General features: G+C 44.9%; 1 protein-coding gene across 1 annotated transcript in view; it reads right to left on the minus strand.

Moving 5' to 3' along the window:
* The window catches only part of Mtor (mechanistic target of rapamycin kinase), a 105,841-nt gene that overhangs the window by 32,306 nt on the left and 50,647 nt on the right, over positions 1-22,888 (minus strand). Inside the window, exons 27-30 of the mRNA XM_060379085.1 lie at positions 13,779-13,854; positions 10,968-11,107; positions 4,278-4,378; positions 997-1,112 (exon numbers count right to left, since the gene is read on the minus strand). Coding sequence (XP_060235068.1) covers positions 997-1,112; positions 4,278-4,378; positions 10,968-11,107; positions 13,779-13,854 — 433 coding nt within the window. The remainder of the gene's footprint in view (positions 1-996; positions 1,113-4,277; positions 4,379-10,967; positions 11,108-13,778; positions 13,855-22,888) is intronic.

The raw sequence follows: 22,888 nt of genomic DNA on the forward strand, positions 1-22,888 counted from the left end.
TTCCTTGTCTCACTTCAATCCCAGTGATGAAGCAAAACACTCAACGTGGAAGGGCAGAAATTCTCCTTAATCTAGATGGCAGAGAAGGGCATGGCCCAGTGTCTAATCAAAGGCAGCAGCACATGGCATCCACAAGGAGAGGCTAAAGTAATGCTCACAAACTTGGGTGGCAAAAAGGGCCCACATGCTATGGGACAGAATCACTGCATCCTTGCATGGTAAGGGGATGTCCTTGGGGACCTGCCTTCTTTTCGCTTTCCTTGATGGTCATGTTGTGAAAAGAAATTGGACATGACAATGGCTCCAAGGTGGGCATCACCTCTGGTTTCCAAGCTGCCCCTGTCCTATAAACATTGTCTCTTCAATGCTCTCCTTGGAAATGGGCATCTCTGTTACTGACCCCCCCCAGAAGACCTGAGTCTGGGATCCTGTGGAGCACTTCAGCAAACAAGACACCACAGGATTACATTCTGAACTTTCCCTGTGCTATCAGTTAAAACCCTTCTTGTGGAATTTTCTTTTTCTGAATGTTTCAGACTAATTACTATGTTGGCATCTCTGAAGTGCTCAGATCACTTACTGAGCATCTCATCCAAGACAGTCTGTTGTCAAGGTAGAAGAAAGCACTTCATTATGCATTCTGCATGGATTCTCCAGCACACTGGAGATCACTGGCTCTCCAAATCCTCCTCTGGTGAAAATGAGCGCTCCTCTCACTAGGCAGGGAACTGATGCAAGGCATCTAAAAGGACTAACAATGACCTAAGAAACTACTGCCAAAGCAGCCAGAGTCTACAACTTGCTCTGGGAACACTACTCAAGCCTGGCCTACATGCTAATGATCTTCCCATCGGGGATACTACGCACTGAGGCCAAACATGACTGAAGTTCAATAGCTTACTAACACAGACATGTGCTTAGGAACCAAAGAGTCACACACAGTAACTTTATTTATTTATTTTTTTTCTGGATGGTCTTGGATACACATTTTCTCACCTGTTGGGCCAAGGAGAAGAGATCTTGATGTAATGCCAACACAGCTCTGTAAAATGCTCCATCGTGGGTATCCCGAGGAATCATACAGGTGTACTCCTCCATGCTGTCCCATTGACCTAGGAACACAAACACACAAGAAAACATCAGGGTGGTCAGCTGGCTGAGTTACAGGCAGCACCGAATCTCATCACTGATACTTGCATTTAGCTTGATGTATATACGAGTCAAATGGACTTTGGCCCAATGTACCTGCTAAGCCCTGCAACCTATTCTGGAAACTGACTTAACAAAGCCATGTCTGTCTTCCAAGTAACAGTCTGGGCTGGTACCTCAGAGAGTAGCATAAGAGAAGAAGAGGGGCTAAGTGCAAAGCCAGTGCATCAGATGGGCTTACTGCTGCCTCTCGTTAATTCGGACAGCTCCTTCCAGCTTCTCCAGGTAAGATAAAATCACATTCTTCCCTACAGATGAGCACCTAACAGCTCAATGAAATACTGGAAAATTACATTTTCTTTTAAGCAATTGAAAATGACTATTATACAATTAGAGGACAGACTTTGACAAATTGTTTGTTCTTTTCAATTCTGACAAATTGTTTGCTGCCTCCTGAGGCAATATCCGTTCCTCAGGAGGGAGGAAGCAAATATTTTAAAATAATCCATTACAGCAGAGAGATGGGCTGGGTCACTGAACAGTGATCTCGTGTCATGTTAGATTGGAGAATGGCTGCACCAGAGAAGAGGTATGCAGTTCCTCTGGTGGGCTGAGCAGGCATCAAATGTCATGCCTGCCAACACCATCTGTAGAAAAGATATCAGCCTCATTAGGTGCAAACTGCAGGGTTGTTGTTTTTACAAGGCATTTTCCAGCATTCCACTCTCAACTATTGGTTCATCCATTACCAATGCCTCTGGGCAAAAGCAGACAGCAAAAGATGACTCCTCAGGAAGCAATTTGTTTTTAAAAGATATTCTGGACAAAGCCCAGAGCTTACGACAGAAAAGCATGGAAGCACTGTGACTGGGGAAAGGACAGAGTGAGCAGCTGTTACTTTGCTCTGGGCTCACACGGAAAGCTTTGCACATGCTACATCCTTCTATCCTCTCCCATCCCACCAAGAAATGCCAAGGTGGGGGGGCTAGAGGAATGGCTCAGTGGTTAAGGACTTATACTGCTCTTGCAGAAAACCAGAGTTTGGTTCCTAGAACCCACAGGGGGTGCCTCACAGCCATCCATAACTCCAGCTCCAGGAGGATCTGAGTCTATGGCCCCTGCTGACACCTGCCTGCACATGCCTATAGCTACAAACACACAAGACATAATTACAAATAGACAAACAAAAAAGAATTGCCAAGCCTCAACTAGGGCTTACTGTTAAAAATCTACATATTTGGACCAGGCATGGTGGCATGCACCTTTAATTTCAACACAGGAGAGGTTGAGGCAGGAGGTGAGTTTCAGGACAGCCAGGGCCACATAGTGAAGCTCTATCTAAAAAAAACAAAACAAAACAAAACAAAACAAAAATTTAACACTCTGGGAACAGCAGGGAGGTTTACTGAGTGTCAGGCAGTGAGAACAGGTAAAACAAAAATGGTTAAAATGTTTGTGATCACTGGAGAAGGCAGTGGGCACATGGGGCGTCATTACACTATTTTGTTACACACACATGTAGAGAAAGACCTATATAAACATTGAGTAATAAAGCTAGAAAGTCGGGGCTGGAGAGATGGCTCAGTGGTGAAGAGCACTGTCTCCTCTTCCAAAGGTCATGAGTTCAATTCCCAGCAACCACATGGTGGCTCACAACCATCTATAATGTGAACTGATTCCCTCTTCTGGCAGGTGTAAATGCAGGTAGAACACTCATATACATAAAATAAATAAATCTTAAAAAAAAAAAAAAAAAAAGCCAGAAAGTCAACTACCTTCTCCTTTCCCAATCTGAGACACGGGGAGGATGGGTGGTGCTCTAACAACATAGGATCATAAGGTGAAAAGGCATGCAGTGCAGACAGAGGGGAAAGACTAAGGCAAAAGAGCCAGGTAGGGGATGTGTGACTACTTCTACATAGTACTTGTAACACAGAAAAATAAACCAGCATTTTATTCAACACAAAGTCAAATTCTACCATGGCATAAAGAAATCTATTCGTTCATTCCTGTTTCCTGTCACGGAGCTCCTAAAATCCTGGGGTTTCCTGTGGGGTTAGACTGTTTTTGAACAAGACACTAGGACTGCAACACAGCCACCTGCTGCTGCACTACAGCAATTCCCTCTGAGATAAAAGAGTCCATTTCTAAGAGAAGCTCTGTAGGACTCAGGATGTTCTGAAAAGAGAGTGGATATTCCATTCTTCTGGGAAGCTCTGAAACTCAAGCAGTAAACAAACCCAAAAGCTCCAGGAAGTTCCTGAAACTGATCATATGCTTTAGTCCCTCTCTCCCAAGCAGTTAAGAAATGTTGACACACAGAGGCTCTCCAACCTGTTTAAATATCTAGAAGCTGTGTCATGAGCTTCAAGGTTCCAGCTTTCATGAGCTATTACCCAGCTAGGGTGGGCTTTTGGTTTTATGGTCCTCCTTGAGTCATGTCTGTTCTTATAAGTGACGGTCCCTATATTGCTATAAGGAACTCTATAGTGGCTCACCAGATTGGACTTTGGAGGCATCCTTTACTTTGGTCTGTTGTTTCCCATATAGAAAGAACAGATGTCTGTTCATGTCTCCCTGGAATTGTACCACACCATAGATTGCAGGGTAACAGTGCACCCCAATCTCGGAGGAAGATGCTGTTGTGCTGTGGACCTTATTAGACCTCAGCCTACGTACCTACTTAATCTGTACTCTTTATATCAAACACAAGAGAAGTGTTCCCCTGAGTTCTGGGAGGTGCCTTGGCATATTACATTTATGAGGAGCTGTGGGAACCCTGATTTATAGCAGGTCAGTAAGAAGCACAAGGCACAGGCCGGCAAATGGCACTGGTATAACATGAGTGCAGGCATGTGGGCCTGAGTCCTTCACCTGGAAGAGGTAATATCTTACCGTATCTCAATTCTGGAGCTCGCTCACTGTCTTCCTTGGCTTCCCTACGAAGATCCACTTTTACCCATGTCTAAGGAGTTTGTCAAAATCACAGTGAAAACAGATAGACGGGGGACATAAGAAAATTGGCACAAATGGCCTTTACATTTCAACAGACTGTTATCCCCTGCATCACTGCAGCTCCTTCTTTGATAGAGTCTCCAGGTTGGCTGGGTGCCCGGGGGAAGCCTCACCTAAACCCCACGCTGCTGCAGCGGCCATCCGGGCCATCTTAGCCTGGGTCTCATCGTTAACCAGAGTCCATTTTTCACAGCACTGCTGGTGAAGCTGGCCCCTGCAGGAAGAGAAGCACGTAGTCAGGCTAGCAGAACTTCGCTCTACAACCCATGAACCTTCTTTGGGTTAGCTGGGGCTCTAAAGAAGCTGATGACAGGGAACTTGAGAGCCTGGAAACAGAAGTGAACTGCTTGTTTTGTGGTTTCTAGGGTCTAGTGCCCACAATCGCAGGGTAGGCAACTCTGTATGATGTAAAACACCCTGAACACCTGGCGTCTTCAGAAATGCTAAGTAACTCCCGTTTTCTCAGTGCAGTCTCGGGTCTTTTTTTTTTTTTCTTTTGTGGCAGGTCTACAGAGAAAGCAAGCTAAGAGACCCCTAGACACTGACTTTCAGGGCAAAGCTACAGGGAAGGGCTGGCTCTTAAGCCCTCTTCAGTCTGAGGTAAACCCAGTCTGTACAGGAGAAAGGCGCTGTCAGCCACACACCTGGATGTCACTTACCCTCAGAGCACTGCACAGTTGTTAAGAGTGTAGAAAAGGACTTGAGAGGATTTTTTTTAACTTTAAATTAAACAAACAAATAAAAAATAAGAGTATTTGTATGTGTGACTTTGTGCATGTGAGTGTAAGTGCCTGTGGAGGCCGGAAGAGGTCCCTGGATCCTCTGGAGCTGGGACTACAGGTGATACGAGCCCCTTGATGTGGGGGTGATCTGAACTTGGGCTCTCTGGAAGACTGCTAAACCATCTCTCAGCCCCTGATCTGTTTTTTGACACAGAGTTTTGTGTAGCCCAGTTTGGCCTCAAATACACTGTGTAGCCAAGGATGGCCTTGAAATCCTGATCCTCCTGTCTCTACCTCTCAAGTGACGGGATTATTGGCACACACATTATGACCGGCTAGTTAATGAGATATCAATAGGGCTTAAGAAATCCCACCAGGGGCTGGACAGATGGCTCAGTGGTTGAGAGTACTGACTGCTCTTCCAGAGGTCCTGAGTTCAATTCCCAGCAAACACATAGTGGTTAATGGCCATCTGTAATGGAATTTCCTCTTCTGGTGTGTGTGAAAACAGAACATTCATAAACATAAAATAAATAAATCTTTAAAAAAATAGTTTACTTAAAAAAAAAAAAGAAAGAAAAAAAATCCCAACAGGGGGTCTAGAAAGATGGCTCAGTGGTAAGAGCAGTGGCTGCTCTTCCAGAGGACCCAGGTTCAGTTCCTAGAACCAATATGCAGCTCACAAATGTCTGTAACTCTAGTTCCAGGGGACCCAATGCCTGCTTCTGACCTTTGTGGGCACCAGGCATGAATGTGGTGCACATACATATACGCAGACAAAACATCTATTCACACAAATACAACTTAAAAAAAATCCCAATGTACAAAAGGAACAGAGGCACACCAAGATTGAGGATTTCCACTTTGTTGAGACGGCGTCTCACTTTGTAGTTCAAGCAGACCTATAACTCACTGTGTATTTGTAGCCCAGGATGGCTTCAAATTTGAGGCAATTCTCTTGCCCCGGCCTCCCAATTATCACAGGCATAAATCACCATGTCTGACAAGAAGAGGGCTTTCCTACTGCCAGTTAAAAACATATCCTCTTAGGGGCTGGAGGTGTGGCTTGGTGGTAAATTGCTGGCAAGAGTGTAAGGTCCTGGGCTCAAACCCCAGCCTACAAAGACAGCGAGGGAGCAAGAGAGAAAATTCAAAACTGTTGCTTCCACATTCCAGGTCTGCACTGTGCTAGAGCAAACCCGAGTTCACAGGGTTTCAAGGTACAGCTAGAAGTCTCTTTCACCTATCCTTCTGGAGAGGCGCACTGCAAAGTGTTTAGCTTGAGACTGGAAGCTGATTCAAGAGAAACAGCATAAACTCCAAGGAGCCCAGGTTGGAAGCCTGACTGGACATAGGCCACACTGTCACTAGAGGGCCCAACTTCTTCTAAGTAAACAAATAAAGAGGTTGACATCTAGCTTATTTATCTGTGTGGGTCAGAGCATAGGGACAGTTGACTGGCGCATCTTTGTTAGGATGACTCCAGGGTCTACCGAAGGTAAGACAGAAAGCTCTATTATCTGCAAACTATCCTGCCAGGCCTGGAATTTCAATTTTTAAAAATTATTAAATTTTTATTACTGTTTATTCACTGTATGGTGTTGGGCTTCATAAAGACAATTTCTTTTAATTCACATGCTTTGACTACATTCATGCCAGAGAGAATTCCAATTCATGGCTGTGTGTATGTGTGTATGTGAAAGAGAGAGAGAAAACATGAGTGAGCACGAGCACATATGCATATAGATACATGTGGAGGCTAGAGGCTGATACTGGGCAGCTAGCTATCAGACAGCTAGCTGCTCTCTCTCTGATGCTTAGAGACAGGGTCTCATTGAACCTACAACTTGCTCACTGGCTACTCTGGCTGGCCAGGAAGCTCTAGAGGTCTGTCCCTCTGTCCCCAGTTCAGCTGTTTACCTGGGTGCTAGGGAGCCAAAATCAGGTTCTTATGCTCACCTGCCAGAGACTTTACTGACCGAGCTATCTTCCTGGCTCAGAATTCCTTTTTGTATGGCTGGTGGCCACAGGCAGGTCACTTTCTGGTGTGAGGATAACTGTATCTGTGCTAGGGGCTAAGGGATTTTGCTTTCCAAGTAGAGGCAAGAAGGAAATGAGCTTAGTGGTTCTCCCGCAGAGAGTTAGCCAAGAGGTAGAACGAAGTGGAGCAGTGCAGGGGCCTGTCAGGACCCAAGTGCACAAAGACACTTTTACTACAGGGACACAGGGAGGGATCACCTGGCTTCCAGACAACTGGCACAGAAAGGAAGGCAGAATGCACTGAGTGAGTTCTAACTCTAAAAGGCAGTTGACAGAGGAATGACAAAAACAAGTAAGATAGCCAGGTGCAGTGCTGTAATCCCAGTGCTCAGTGAGGCGGGGGCAGTTGGATCTCTGTGAGTTCCAGGACAGCCTGGTTAACAAAAGAGAGTCCAGGACAACCAAGGCTACAGAGAAACCCTGTCTCAAAAAAAGCCACAAGTGTTACAGTACACGGGGCAATTGGTAGACTAAGTCTGAGCCACCTGAGGGAAGGCTGTCCCTCTGTGTGTGTGACCTCCCATGTAGGGCTGTGGTAGTTTAGCAAGCCCTTCCATTTCGAAGCCCATTGGTTTGCCACCTGTGCTGTCAATCCCACTGAATCTGTTCTCAATGACTCAAGAGGCTGTGCGGGGAGTATGAGGAGGTGGGTGTGTCTGGGGTGCCAAGGTGCTGGGCTCTACTTCTAGTTAGCACCCAGAAAGCAAATGAGGATGGAGAAGGGGCATTTCTACTCTCGCTCTCACTGCTGATTCCCTGTAGCTATTTCTGATGACGCCTTCAGTGAACACCTGCCTCAGGCAGGTTCAGAATATATGCTCACACAGAAAGAAATTCAGAAATTGCACTCTAAACAGAATTGATTAAGTAAGCCTTATCAGAAACCTGCAAATGACCAGGAAGGAATTCTGCTTCTTTCATCTCTTTTAAGGTCTCTTTTAGACTTCCACATTTTTAAAGCCCTAGCTCAGCACTACTGGCCTCACAGACTTTGTAAGTAATTATAAAACTGGAAAGAACCCAAGAGACTGGAGGTGTGTCAAAGTGGGGCCTGTGGGAGGGACAGGCTGGTGGCATTCACTCTCAGGGGGCCACAGGCTGTGTGATTGTTATTTAAGGGGACTGGACAAAATGCCATCTCTATGTGGGTGTGGTGGTACATTCCTTTAATCCCAGCACTCAGGAGGCAGAGATGGGTGGATTTCTGTGAGTTCAAGGCCAGCCTTGAACTACAAATCCAGGACAGCCAAGGCTATACAGAGAAACCCTGTCTCAAAAAACCAAACCCAACCGACCAACCAACCAGCCAAACAAACAAAAAAAACCTAAGGTATCCAAACTGCCCATACTTGGTTCAGTCAGGAAAATCTCTAATTGAAAGAGGAGTCTATGAAAAAGAGTTCAAGAAGAAGAAAAAGGAAAGGCCATGAAAGAGTTTAAGGAAAAGAAACAGCTGTTAAAAACTAGAAAAGGAGCAGAAAAGGATGGCAGCAAAAGGGAACAAAGGAACAAGAACAAGCTCTGAAGAGTGAGGGACTGTGTAGCTCAGATACAAGACAGTCCACTGAGGAGCGGGTGAAGAGATGGCTTAATGCCACAATATAGCAGGCAATTCAAAGGCCACAGGAAACCACTTAAGCATTTCAGAACTGATCAGATCTATATTTTTAGAAAGATTTATGCCTGTTTTATTTTTCTTCTAAGATACAGTTGTAGGACAGCTGAGTTGAAAGTAGAAAAAAACCAAAAACCCTGTTTTTAGACAACTAGGCTCATTCTAAACATTCCTTCTTCCTCCAGATCAGAGCTGTCCAGCACAGCCTGCCACAAAGATGGAAAGTTCTGGAAGCACACTCAGGCGAAGGAGCCACTAAGCTACATATACTTCTAAGCATTGATATGTGTCCAGCAGCACTGAAGAACTGGCTTTAAGTCTTACTCAATTTTAAAATAGCTAGGCGTGGCTAGTGGCTACTGTACCGGGCAGTAACGTTTAATGAGGCAGATTTGATAGCATCTTCTTCTATTCATTGGGGAATGGATATTAAATGTTCTTTTATGAAAATGCATAAAACAGTAACTTTTACTTTTCCTAGTTCTGGATAATGAGACAAAGAACTTTCAATTTTTTTTTTGTCAGTTTAGTTATCCATCCATCCATCTGCTATTTTTGTGTGCATAATTTATTTGTATTTATGTGCATATGCAGATGCCAGAGGTGTCAGGTTTCTTCCTCCTTTGCTCTCAGTCTTACCGACTGAATGACAGTACGTAAATGTGGTTATATATGTGCACATGCAGAGGTGCGTGCTATGTGCATCGCGGAGGCCAGTGGAGGAGTATTCTGTGTTCTGTGTTAATATTCTCTGCCTTAATTACTTTGAGACACTTTTTTTCTAGTTTATAAAAATTTTTTATATGTATGGCTGTTTTGCCTGCATGTATGTCTGTGTACCATGTATATGCCTTGTGCCCACAGAGCCCAAAAGACGGTGTTAGATCCCTGGAACTAGAATTCCAGATAGTTGTGAGATGTAAAGTAGGTGCTGGGAATCAAATCTGGGTCCTCTACGAGAGAAGCCAGTATTCTTAACAGCTGAGCCATTCCTTGGGCCCCAAGAAAAGGCTTCTTGGGCTGGAGAGACGGCTCAGAGGTTAAGGGCACTGGTAACTCTTCCAGAGGACTTGAATTCAATTCCCATTAACCACGCGGTGGCTCCCAACCACCTCTAATGAGATCTGGTGCGTTCATAAGAAATCCACCTGCCTCTGCCTCCGAGTGCCGGCATTGAAGGTGTGCCACACTTGCCTGGCTGAAGCTGTTTACGGCTAAATTCACTGACATTAAATTCTCCTGCACAAACACTATACCATGCTCTATGTTGAGGATCAGCAACCATTATTACTGAGAACCAAAAGGCACAGTGACTCTTCCAAAGCAGAGATGTATAATTAGGTTTAGAAAGACACCCTCTCTGCTTTCCTAACTGCTTACGTGCATGGCCTCTGACCTCACAGTGGGGTGCTGTGTTTTGTACCTTTGTGTGGTCCTGTACTAGCTGACAGCCGTGAAGCACCTGCAGAGAACAGTCACCATTCTTTTCTAAAAGCATTACCAAGAGCTCATGTGCTTTTGTTTGCTCATTTTGCTTTTTAAACAGTGTCGCCCTGTGTAGACCTAGCTAGCTGGAACTTGCTATGTAGATCAGGTTGGCTTCAAATTCACAGAGGTCCACCTGCCTTAAAGGTGTGCATCACCACACTCAGCCCAGCCCAACAAGACCTAATCAATCATTAGCACCTTTAAAAAAACAAATGTAAGATTATTTATTTCTATTTTTACGTGTATGGGTGTTCTGCCTGCATGTGTATGTCTATGTACCATGAGCATGCAGTGCTTGAAGAGGCCAGAGAGGGTACTGCATTCTCTGGTAGAAGGTTGTCAGCTCCTCTGCGAATGCTGAAAACTGAACCCAGGTCCTCTGTAAGAGTAGCCAGTGCTTTTTGCTGCTGAGCCATCTCTCTCTAGCCCCAACATCTAACTATTAAAAAATTAAAGCTGTAGAATATGCGCTCTTTAGCAGGTCAGCAAGGTAAGAGCACAAGAGAGCAGGATGGAGAAAGTGCAGTGCCCAGGGACACACATCTCTTCTACCTGGAGCATTATCAGGGTAAGAAAACAGAAAGCATAAACAGTGAACCTGGGGACAGTGGATCACAGCTACAATTCTACCATTAGGGTAGCTGAGGCAGGAGGACTGTTACAAGTTGAAGTCAGTCTGGGCTAGATAACAAGTTCCAGGTCAGCATGGGCTACAGAGTGAGAGTAACTCAAACAGAAAATGAACCAACTCAAACCAAAACCACCTGTGTGCTAAGGCAGAACAGAGACTAGATAAAAACACTTAAGTTATAGATGATTCCTGGGAAAGTATCACATGACACAGAGCAAGAGTCTGAGGTGAGGACTATTTGGGGGAAGACTCACTGGCGAGATGAGCCTCTCCTGGCCACTCAGGTCATCACCCCAGTGCAGCTCACCATTCCCCCAAGGCTTCAAGACAGCGCATGCGGCCCAGCATCAGCTCCGGGTCATCCTTGTTCGTGTCCATCTTCTTGTCATAAGCCACAAGAGCATCCTCCCACTCATGCAGTTTCTCATACCAGGTGGCCTGGATCTCCTGCCAAGAGCAAAGGTGTATGCTTTTGAGTCCTCACACTCTTTCCTCTACTATGCTATATTCATATACATACTTCCCCTATCAGCATATCTGAGCTTAGACTGAAAAGAACTTATCTGAAGGCAGGTTGTTTGGCAGAGGTAGAAATGCTATTTCCTGGGCACAGTAATAGCTGATTGTAAATCCTGAGATAAACTGAGAGCACATGGAGGGTCCAGCTCCACCCCCATCACTTCCAGGGGTCATGGGGAACATAAGTACATAGGGGGACATTAGTACATACAAGGAAAGTGGGGGCCCAAACACAGCTCCTGCATTCTACTCTGCTGCACTCCTGACACCAGGCTGTGCATCAAGCACAACAGCCCAGGCCACAGCTGCTTCATTTTAGGAGCCTTGATTTTCTGCATTCTTAATGCATTTCTAAACTTTCAGGAAATAATTTAAAATACAATAGAACACTACTACTTAAAATTCTTTGGACAACCTTCCATCCAACATTCCCTTCTATGTAGCACTTGGCACTTCCACCGGTGTCTAGGCCAAAGGAGCGATTCCATTATCCTGGCAGACAGAATGCCACGCTGATGGTGAGTGGTGTCCACATGAGTAAAGGCACTCAGTCTCAAAAGTTCCAGACCAGAATGATCAGAGACTGTCTGCCTTTGAGTTTCTTTATCAGCTTAGTAGGTGGTTACTTCTGTACCAGGCCAGACTAATGGATCCCCAGAGGGTCCTTACAGAACAAGGTGACTTTGAGGTAGAACTTGTATATGATATACGCAGGGCCCACATCAGTTTCCCCTGCTCCTTCCTTCCCTTTCTTAGACAAAACCAATGTCTATATAGCAGATAAGAAGAAACCACCACTCTGCTGAGTGGCCTGAAAGAACCTCTTCTTGCTGAACCCAGGTAAAGAGGCCATGTCCACTGTGCAATGTTGACCAAACTTCCTTCGGATATCCCCTGTTGTCCATGCACCAATTACTGCCATATCAGCCTTTGCCCCAGTGCCAGCGGGGTTTGCTGAGATCAGCCTATCTGTGTATGGTAAACTAAACTTCACCCTTTAAGCCAAGAATAATGTCTCCTTTTTGCCTACATATGAAAGAGAACTCGGAGAAGAATGACTTACAGAGACAGTGTAGTGAAATACTCCAGGATAAAGGGAAGCACAGATAAGTGTCCCAGGCTGCATTTCTAGACAAGGAGCCAATGACTAATGTGTGGCACACACTTGGTGAACCGGCACAAAGTAGAGGGAGCAGCATATGCAGCAGGTCAAGCAGGGGGCAGGGCACTTTGAATTGCAATGGGTTGCAGAAACTATAAGGTTTAAGCAATGAATCACACAAAATTCTAATGAGATTGCTGTTACATAAATTGTGCTGAGAAAGCACAGGCTCTGCCAAGAAAAGGCAAACCATTGTCAAGCTTAATATGATTCAGCTACCTAAATATAACAGAAAATCCGCCACGGTTTAGCAATAATCCTGAGCTAATGACCACCTTTAGAACCTGAAGAGGGAGAGACTTTCATTTATGGTTGGCACTCTGAGCACTGAGTATGAGCCATCTGTTGGCAGATCACCTGAACACCAGATGTGCAAAGAGCCCTTGTTTCAATCAGACTCACGGGGGCCCAAGGTTCAGGGATACTGCTGCAGAGTACAGTCTGGTCTGGGGAGTACACTGTGTGCTTTCTGCCTTCTGCAAACAAAGACTGTGGCAAAGGCAGACGAGACATCGTTCTTTGTGTTTTGTCTCTGTTTGCAGGCAATATGTGTTTAAGATGGTCAAAGACCGACTGATGTTCTAGCATCGTTCAGTCCAATGAGGCACAATGCTAGACAATCAAATAGAAACCCTTGCCTCTTGATTAAGGCAAACCACTCTAAGTGACCTACACAATTAATAAAAGGCTTCCCATCAAATATATAGACCCAGAGTTTCCTGACCTTCCAGGGACCCAGTGTTTAGCTGATTAAGTTAGTGCTTTATAAATTCAGGGATAATCAAAGCACCCTCTTAAGCTGCAAGGAGTCACAGGAATGATTTGTTTATGACAGGCAAGAACGGCAGCAGAGAAGTAACTACATAAGTAATAATGAAACAGGAAGTCTCCTGGTATCAGACATAAATCAAGAGGATGCATTTTATTTTCCTTTTGGGGGAATTATCCAGTTTCTAACACCGTGTAATGAGTGTTAACTCAGGGATAGGCACCTTGGCTCTGCCAGGGGGACAGACAGGTGATGAGCCAGGCTGAAAAGCGGTCTTGGTGCCCATCTGGCAACGTTTAAGTCCTGGTCTTGCTATTTGTTCTGTTAGCTCAGACAGGTGCCTCCTGCTGGTTCCACAATCCCCTTACTTGAGAAAGGGGATAATGACAAGAAGTACTTCATAGTATCCCTGCTGGGATGGAGTACTCATCTCAAGGTGAGGCACATGCTAAGAGTTTACACCAATTATCACTGCTGCTCTCTGTTCCATTTGAATGCAGTCCCTCTTGCACTGCACCTGTCATCCTTAAGATACAGGCAAGTTGGCATTTAGGTCCTCACAAACTAAGGAAAAACCCCACAGAAATGGAAAGTGACTTTCTCAAGGTGGCAGCGAGTGCCTATGTAGCCACGTGTCTAATTCCCAGAAGGAAAGAGAAGGCACTTACCAGCTCTCCAAAATGTTTCATGGCATATTCTAACACTCCGGAAGCTGCCTCAGGCTGCTGTAGCTTATTATTAATGCTGAGGGAAGAGAGAGGAAGAAACAGTTACACTCATGCATCTGAGGGTGAGAAGTCTGGGGACACTGAGGGCAAGATGGCTTATCAGCACCCTGAGATGAATTCTCATAGACACAGGGGTTAGATACCCAGAAACCTCAGCTTGAATGATTTTATCTGAGAAAAGGGTTTTGATTTCCTGTCCATGGTCTGAGGGGTAATAAAGTAAATACCCCTATGTGGTGCTCTGGGCCTGTTCTCTAGACAGCAGAGACTGGTTGCACCTCAGATGCTGTCTGGCAGGTAGTTTGTGTCCAAAGCCTCTTTTGGGCATGCTAGGCATCTGGTTTACCAATGGGCTATGCTTTCAGTCACACATTTGAACATTTTAAAAATTAGGGCTGGAGAGATGATGGGTTAGGGGTTAAAAGCAGTTGTTGCACCTTGAAAACCAAATCCAGGTTTGGTTTTCAGCACCCGGAGGGTAACTTGCAAGTATATGTAACTCAAGTTCTGGGGACCTGACACCACTGAACATAGCTGGTGCACATATATGCACATAGGTAAATACTTACTGATATAAAAATAAAAATATTTAAAAAAATTACTTAATTCCCAGGCTCTCCATTCATGCTGACTGCTCATCTGCGAGAGCCCACTATTTTCAAATCCACAACCTTCTCTGGTCCCTCATCAGGGACAACTCCCTCCCTCTGCTGTCAGCCTGTGGGAGCAGAGTTTCTAGTGCTGGCCATCAGCATCAGCATATAGATGCTTTTCACTGGGATTCTACTTTATTAATATCATCCTCAGGTGCTGTTGGGGCCCGCAAGACTAGAGAACTCTATGGTCGTGGGCTGCTGAGCAGTGCCACTGGAAGGCCTACAAGTAAGTCAGAGGCTACAAGATGACCCTGAAAACAAAGAGAACTGCAAGCCTTAGCCCTCATTCTAAGAGGAACTTGTGCAACTAAGCCAATGCTAATCACAGCCTGCTATTGGCATAGAAGGCAGGGAAATGGGGAGAGCACCGGTGCAGGCAACAACAGTTGTATCCAGTTACCGGTCAGGCAAACACCAACACGTGACATACCAACTTGGTATTGATTTAAGGAGCATGGATCTAGTTTATTGCACAAAGTACAAACTGTCTACTTGAGTAGAATTAATTTTTAAGTGGTTTTGGGAAATTCCAGGATTTGGTAATATGGCAAGAGGTTGCTGTTACAAATATATTTTAAAAAATTCCACCACTTTTTTCCCCAATGAAACTGAAAGGAACTGCCCAGAAGGCTGATGGACTAGAGAAGCTAACATTTGTGAAAGTAATAATCGAATGCCTCATGTTTACCAAGCACATTTCTAACAATCCTTCCAACCCTCATCCTTTTGGCCTCACATCCCTAAGGAAATCAGGAAAGAAAGGTTAGGATATATTCCCTCTTACTAATGAGGATACCAAGCCAAGGAAAGGCAACAGGTCCCTAAACTCAGACCGAATCAGAATGTTCTCCCTAACATCTGGAGCAAACAGATGTCTCCATTAAGAAGTGGGGAATGGGCTGGCAAGATGGCCGAAGACACTCGCTGCCAAGCCCGACAATCCCGAGTTTGCTCCCCAGAACTCTCATGGTAGGAGGAAAGAACAGACCCCTGGCAGTTGTAGGCTGGTCCCTCCATGCACATCGTGGCACACGAGTCCCCTAACTGCAGCGGTCTACCCTCATGGGGCGCATGAATTGCACTGCTGACAAACATCACTCGGTGCAGCTCTATCACGATCTAGTTCTTTAACAAAAGAATAGTTTTGGAAGGCTAAGACAACAGAAAAAAGGAAGGCAATACATACTTCCCGCAACAAGAAAACATCATGTTCCCAGTGTTGGTGAACTCCTGAGGTGGCCTTGGTGGGAAAAGCTCCTGTGAAAGAAACTGTCCTGACAAAGAAGGTGAAGTGCTCTAACTAGACTGTTAACTCTAAGACACAGATCAAAACAAAACAACACCTGAAAACCACTGCACCAGTTTTAGCAACTTGTTCTAATATTGTATTCTGGAACGCATGCTATTTCAAGAACAAACTTTAACAAACTATAAATATTACAAACTACTTGGCTTACTTTGAGACTTACTGAAGTTGTGATTAAACCAAAACCAAAACCACATAAAATGCCTTTGCCCAATCCATTCTGCCAATAATTATGCATAAAAGAGAGTTTAACAACAACTAATTAAAATTAGGAAGTGACTATTTGACATCTGAATGCACAAATTCAAACATTTCAGTGGTGCCATGGCCCAGCGACTCAGCTTTGAAGGACACGCAGCACAGCACTGTGCTAGCAGATCTGTCTAAGCAAGTCATGTGTGCAGGGTATCCCACACTGTGTACACAGGCCTTGAGGAGGCGGCGGGGCTCGGGGGAAGGAGGAAGGGCTGCTCCTGTGTAGGTAAGAAAAACCACTGAGAAATTACCTCTGACCAGCGAGACCCATGGAAAACAGGTGGGCTCAGTCAAAAGCTAAGCTCACAGTCTTGGGTTTTAGGCCCATAGGACCCAAATCTTGTTGATAAATCAAGCCTGTGATCCGGAGACTTTAATGCTTTCTTCTTCTTCCTCAACTCCACCTTCAGAGGCACTGCACCGCGACAGCTCACTTCATCAGGGAGAATGTTCACTGCATGTGACAGGTACTGCATTTATGTGTGGAATATCAACCCTAAAAGCTGAAGTTACTAACAGACCCATTTTATATTAAAGAAAGGAGATCTCAGGCTGCTGAATGTCATGCCACCATTTGAAAGCTACCTCAGAGCTGGCGAGATGCTCTTGCTGCCAAGTCTGGCAACCTGAATTCAATCCCTAGGACCTACATGGCAGAAGAGAACTAAGCCCTGCCAGTTGTCCTCTGATGCAGAAGTCACTTCATGAGAACAGAAAGATAGGGTGTGTGTTCTGTGCTTGTGAGAAAGTCATCTTTGTGCCCTAGTTACCTGGAAAACCCATTTTATGGCAGTTGGGAATGTCACAAAGCCCCTTCCATAAATCTTCCCTATGTGACCCCCTAGTCTCTCCCTACTAACACTGAAAGATTATAAAGGGCCAACCTATCTAAAACTTAGGCCAACAGCAGTGGAATGTTCACTACAAACCAGCTCTCAGTGATGCTGATGGAAGACATGACAGCAAACAAATTCAGAGATGGAGGTTTAAACAGCTATACTGCTCATGACAACAGTGGGCACAGATGACAGGTCAGTCAGACTTCCCACCTCTTCTTCACTAATGCCTAGGCCAGAACATGAGTTCTCTGAGCTAAAAAGTAGTGAGGCTCACTGATGCTTTAACATAAGCTGCAGGGTATGTCTGCAGTCTCTATTTTCCTTAAGATGGCTCAAGTGCTGTCCTTCATAGTTATGAATCTACAAAGCAAGTAAGAAATTGCTTACCTGAAAAATAAATTACATTATATAACATAATTTATATATATGCAATATAATAAATTATATTATATTCTACAAACAGAATCCACAAACAGACTTGACTTTAGAAAAAGAGAAAGTCAGCTGGGAAAGAGGCCTATTCATTTTGTTTGTAAGACTGATTTTTTTTTTTAAGGTGGGGCTGAATTAAAGGGCTAGAAACTGGGAACGTTTCTGCCAACTGAGAAAAACAACTCTCTGGATCTGAGTGGGACTAATGAGCAAGAGTAAGAGGCTGCCTTATGTCTTTTCAGACTAGCAGATCACACAGGGTACTTCCTCTCTAGGACTCAAAATTTGGCTTCCTGAGGCTGGGAAAGAGGCTGGTAAGACTCTAGAGAGTAGCTCTGAAGTGAGGAAACACAATGCTGCCACGGCAAGAGTGATGCCTGAGACTCCTTGATACCAAACTGGCCCTCTGTGACTTTTTTTTTTTTTTTTTTTTCCCAAGACAGGGCTTTTCTCTGTAGTCCTGGCTGTCCTGGAACTCAACTCAGGGCAGTTAAAAGCAAAGCGAAGGGACAGCCTTCCATACCAAGCCTGGAGGGGTGAATGCCCAAGCAGACTGGGAGCATCTGGGCTACATCTGCAACACTTGGGCTTCCCTGGTGCTCCATCAGGAATTTATGAGAATGTTACTGCTTGCTTCCACATGGCCCTGGGCCTTCCTTCTAGTAGACTTCTGTCTGCCTTTCACTTGGTTCCATGTCAAGGAAGAATTCTCTGAATTCCCTTGGCACTGGGCCAATGACACATGAACCACAGCTGGCGGGAGCTGGCTGGAATGGGGTGTTCTGGCTAGCCACAATAGCCAGTGCAAGAACAATAGTGCAAGAACACTGCCTTGGGTCCTAGCACTACCTCACACAGCTGTTTTCACAGCATGGAACTGTTCAGATTCCCCTGCTTCTTCTCCCAGCACTCAGTCTTAGTTCTGTGCCCAGCACAGATTAACAACAGAATGGCGTGACGGTCCCTACAGAGCCAGGACAAAATGACTGGCTATGGCAGAGATGTCTCCATCAGGCAGCTCAACAGTCTTGGAACAAGAGAACAGTCTATTCAGGGACCTCAACAACAACCTCTCTCATTTTTTCCTCCCAGAGCTGAGGACTAAACGAAGGTGGCAAGCGCTCTACCAGTAATAAATCCCTAATAGGCTCTTTTGGAAAAGGTAAGTCTAAGACAGGACAACAATGAAGACAGCAGACAAAGGGACATTTGAAGCTTAACACAGAGAAGGTGAGGTGTGGTCATTTAAATGCAGGCAGGAAGGAATATGGTAGGAAACTAGAACTAATCACCTAAAAAAGGTGAGATGGCTGAGTGGATAAAGGCACTTATCACTAAACCTGATGACCTAAGTTTGATTCCTAGAACTTACATGGTGGAAGGTGAGAACTGATTTCTAAAAGTTGTCCTCAACTTCCACATATGTGATACTGCACAAATGTGCTAACATGCTCTGTCTCTCTCTCTTTAGACACAGAGACGCACACACACACAGACACACACACACACTAATTAAAATTTAATTTTTAAAAAACGTAGGGAAAGGAATTTTTTTGGCATTTCCACTACACATTAATAAAAGATAGGGCCTGGAGAGATAGCTCAGAGATTAAGAGCACTCTCTGTTCTTCCAAAGATCCAGAGTTCAATTCCCAGCAACCACATGGTGACTCATAACCATCTATAGTGAGATCTGGTGCCCTCTTCTGGTGCACAGGCACACATGCATGCAGAATATGTATAAATAATAAATAAATCTTAAAAATAAAGAAAGGAAGGAAGAAAGAGAGAGAAAGAAAGACAGGTCCCATCACAGGCACTCAAAGCTGGGACATTTTGGTACCTTTTGCAATTCTCAGGGATCTATGTTACCAAGACTTAAACGGTTGAATGCTTCCTAGATGATTGTGAAGACCAGGGTTCAGATCCCAGCACCCATATAACAAGCCAGGTGTCCTATGCATGCTGTAATTCCAGCTCTGAATGGAATGGAAACATGAATGGCTGTGACTTCCTTTCACTGAGGAAAACACAAGCCCCAGGTTGAGGAAGATACTTCGTCTGAAAGGAATAGTGAAGAGTGACAGAGGAGGACACCAGATACCTTCTGGTCTTCGTGTATGCATATAGGTGTGTGCACCCCACCTCACATGTACATAGTCTTTCTCTCACACTCATACACACACAAATAAATCTTCTTTTAAAATCTGGATGTGCTAGGCACAGTGGCACATGATTATAATCCTAGCATTCAGGAAGCTGAGATACAAGGATCATAAACTAAAAAAAAAAAAAAAAAAAAAAAAGTTAATGCAAGCCAAGAGGCTATTTTCTGATGTTTCACAAAGGTTCCTGATGTCTTGATCCCCGAGTTCCCTCAGAAGAAAAACCTCCTCTAGCATCTCATCTCTTCCCCTGGGCAGCTACCATGTGTTTGTTACATCTAGAGAATGTGCTCCATGTGCAGACACACAGTGTGGTCCCCAGGACTGAAGAGGGGAAGTGGTTGGTTCGGAGCAGCGATAAAGCAGCTACCTTTTAGAGACTATTGAGGGTGAGCACATCTTCTATAAAGTTTTTATTTGCACATTTCAGTTTTCAGTTTTCTGAGACAGGGTTTTTATGTAGACCAGTCTGGCCCTTGACCTTACAGTGATATTCCTGTGTCAGCCAGACTGCTGGGAAGAGAGGCATAAGCTACCGCACCTGACAAAGCATCTTTGTAACTTGGTAGCAAAGAGAGATGCAAACATGTGTTCTGGTGGCACAAAGTATTGGCGATTGAATCCAGGACCCTGAACATACGCTAGACAAGTGGTATTCCCTGAACTCTATTTCTAGTCTCCCCACCCCAAATTAAGAAATATTATGGATGGTGACGTTTATTACAATATAATTTTAATTTCAAAATAATTGCACCTATGCACATTAATTAAATGCTTTATATCTGTATTTTATATATGCCAGCACTTGCCCCTGTGGTCTGCTTTTGTACATAACAGGCATTTCTACTTTACTAGGATATTTCATACTTCCTTTTGTTTTGTTTTGTGAGTTTTGAGATGGTCTCACTATGTAACCCAGGTTGAACTTGCTATTCTCCTGCATCAGTCTTCATAGTGCTGGGATTTCATGTGTGGACTACCACAACTGCCCTCATAATTCTTTTTAATGCTATGCCAATAGGCCACCACCAAGAGAACCCAGCTGGCTGATAGTGGTACCTGTTGGATCCAGGCCACAAGAAAAGCTGCGCACATACTCCCAGCACCATGTACCTTCTGCTCAATGATCACTTAATGTACACATTAGAAGGACTGGCTCTAGAAACTTTCCCTGGAGGCCAAGAATTGCCGGGTGACAGGCTGGGCTAATACTACTTTCAGGCACCTCCTGGATGGATATGGGCCTAGAACCCAGCACGCGGCACAGTGCTGGGTGATTCAAGCCTCGGGGTGTCAAAGTACTTGATCTGTGCGGGCCAGGTTTCCAACTGAGGGCCTGTCAGAGGCACGCTGTAAAAGTGATGAATGGCTGTCACATTTCCAAGGCTCTGGCTGATTTAGAGAGCTATTGGCAGGCACATTGCTCCCAGCATGTCAGCCAGTTAATTACTTCCAACTTTATCTTTTTTGTCAGCGCTTCTTGACAAACTGGCTGTTATCTTTTTCTTCTGCAGCAGTGAGCACTGCTCCTCTTCTGATGATGTCTGGAGGCTTTTCTCTCTTTTTCTGCTTCTTCTTGGGGAGAGACTAAGAAAGAAGCATCTGGTGGGGAGGGCTCAAAAGCTTAACCAGAAGCTAGTTTGATCAACTTGGATGCAAAGCAAACTAGGTATTTTGGGTGAGGTCTGACTTTGGCCTCTGGGTGGCCAAAATCTGAGATTGAGTCTAGCACATGCAGCTGAGAAACACAAACATGTTGGCATGGAGTGATCAAGCAGCTTCTAGATATGCCTTCTGTAAAGGTAATGTGGGCTGCCCTATACTCTGTTAGGGACAAGGTCACATTGTAGGAATACTGATGTCCCTTCTGAGGTCACAGGAAAGAAATCTTTTTGATAAGGAGGACGCTTAGGAGAGGTGGCACAGCATATCTGAACAGGAAGTCTCATAGGCAGTGAAAGGTCCCAAAGCATTTGGAGACACCAGTGGTGTCACCACTCATACACTTCACACAGTCACAGAGATAAATGGGACCTAAGTCCCGGAACAGGTTTTAGGGGAAGCATGTTCTCCCCTTGGAGTCCCACTTCCATTTGACAGGTTCCAGTAAGGCATTATGCCTCAGGCTTCATGCTGAGAGCCAGATGCAGCTACCACAGTGGACAGAGGTTACAGGTTAGTTAGTGCCATAGGCAGATTCAAAAACAACAAAGCAAAATAAATGTCATGGTGATGGGAACAATGGGAAAATAAAGCACTAGAGAATAACATGAGGACTGATTCCAGACTAGGAAAGGGACGTTCCCAAAAAGATGGTGACATGCAATGCTTGAGATAAAGGCACCTGTCCCCACGATTTATATGCATCATCTATTTTCAAACAAATTTCTAGAAGAAGTACACAGTAGAGAATGTTCCTAAGTGCACAAGATGATGGATTATCAGAGGAAACACACACTTCAGACTGCCACCAGACCAAGACAATGCAGGACAGTGCACCGCAACTCCAGATGCCTCCTACTCCAGCCATCCTGTCCCCCAGGGCGACTGTCACTGACTTCTAACACTTAGCCTTCTGAGCTTTTTTTTCCTCAAGATTTATTTTTATTTTATGTGTATGAATGATTTGCCTGCATAGATGTCTGCCCCACACGCATGGGCCTACAGAAGTTAGATGAGGGCATTGGAGCCCCTAGAACTGGGGTTATGGACAGTTGTGAGGCACCAGAAGGACACTGAGAATCAAACCTTGGTCCTCTGTAAGAGCAGCAGGTGCTGTTAAGCCCTGAGCCACCTCCCCAGCTCTTTGCTTGTTAGTTTCTGAACTCTGTGTGAGCACTCAACACATCACGCCGCTGCAGGCCGCCAGTCTTCCCTTCCCATTGTGGCAGTAATTCCACTGGGTGAGACACCGGCCTATGCGGCTGCTGATGGATTCTGTGCTGGCTCAGTGCCTGGTTATTGTGAGTGCCCTTTCTATGAACACTCTTGGACATGTCTTTCAGAGCACGTGCTTGCACTGCTGTGGAAAAAAGACCTAGAACTGCGAAAGCACAGGCTATGTGCAGCTCTGTAAGACACCATGTTGGTTTCACTGTTTATACAGTTCCCTCAGTTGTACACAAACAATCTACTTTTCTGTCAACATTTGGCAGTTTTAGTTTTCTACTTTCGCCCTTCCGGCTGGTGTACAGAGGCATCTTGTCAAGGTTGAAGTGTGAATTTCTGTGCTGGTTCATGAGCTGTTGGAGCCCTGCATGTGTTTACAGCCCTTCAGATCTCCTCCATCGTGAACTTTGCCTGCTAGCAAGCTTCACTGGGTAGGAGTAGTCTTTATGCTCACTGGACCCGGGACACACGAGAGCACACACTGCAAACACTGCCAGACTTTCTACCC

The sequence above is a fragment of the Meriones unguiculatus genome, chromosome 3 (assembly GCF_030254825.1).
Source record: "Meriones unguiculatus strain TT.TT164.6M chromosome 3, Bangor_MerUng_6.1, whole genome shotgun sequence".
In the NCBI taxonomy this organism is placed as follows: domain Eukaryota; kingdom Metazoa; phylum Chordata; class Mammalia; order Rodentia; family Muridae; genus Meriones; species Meriones unguiculatus.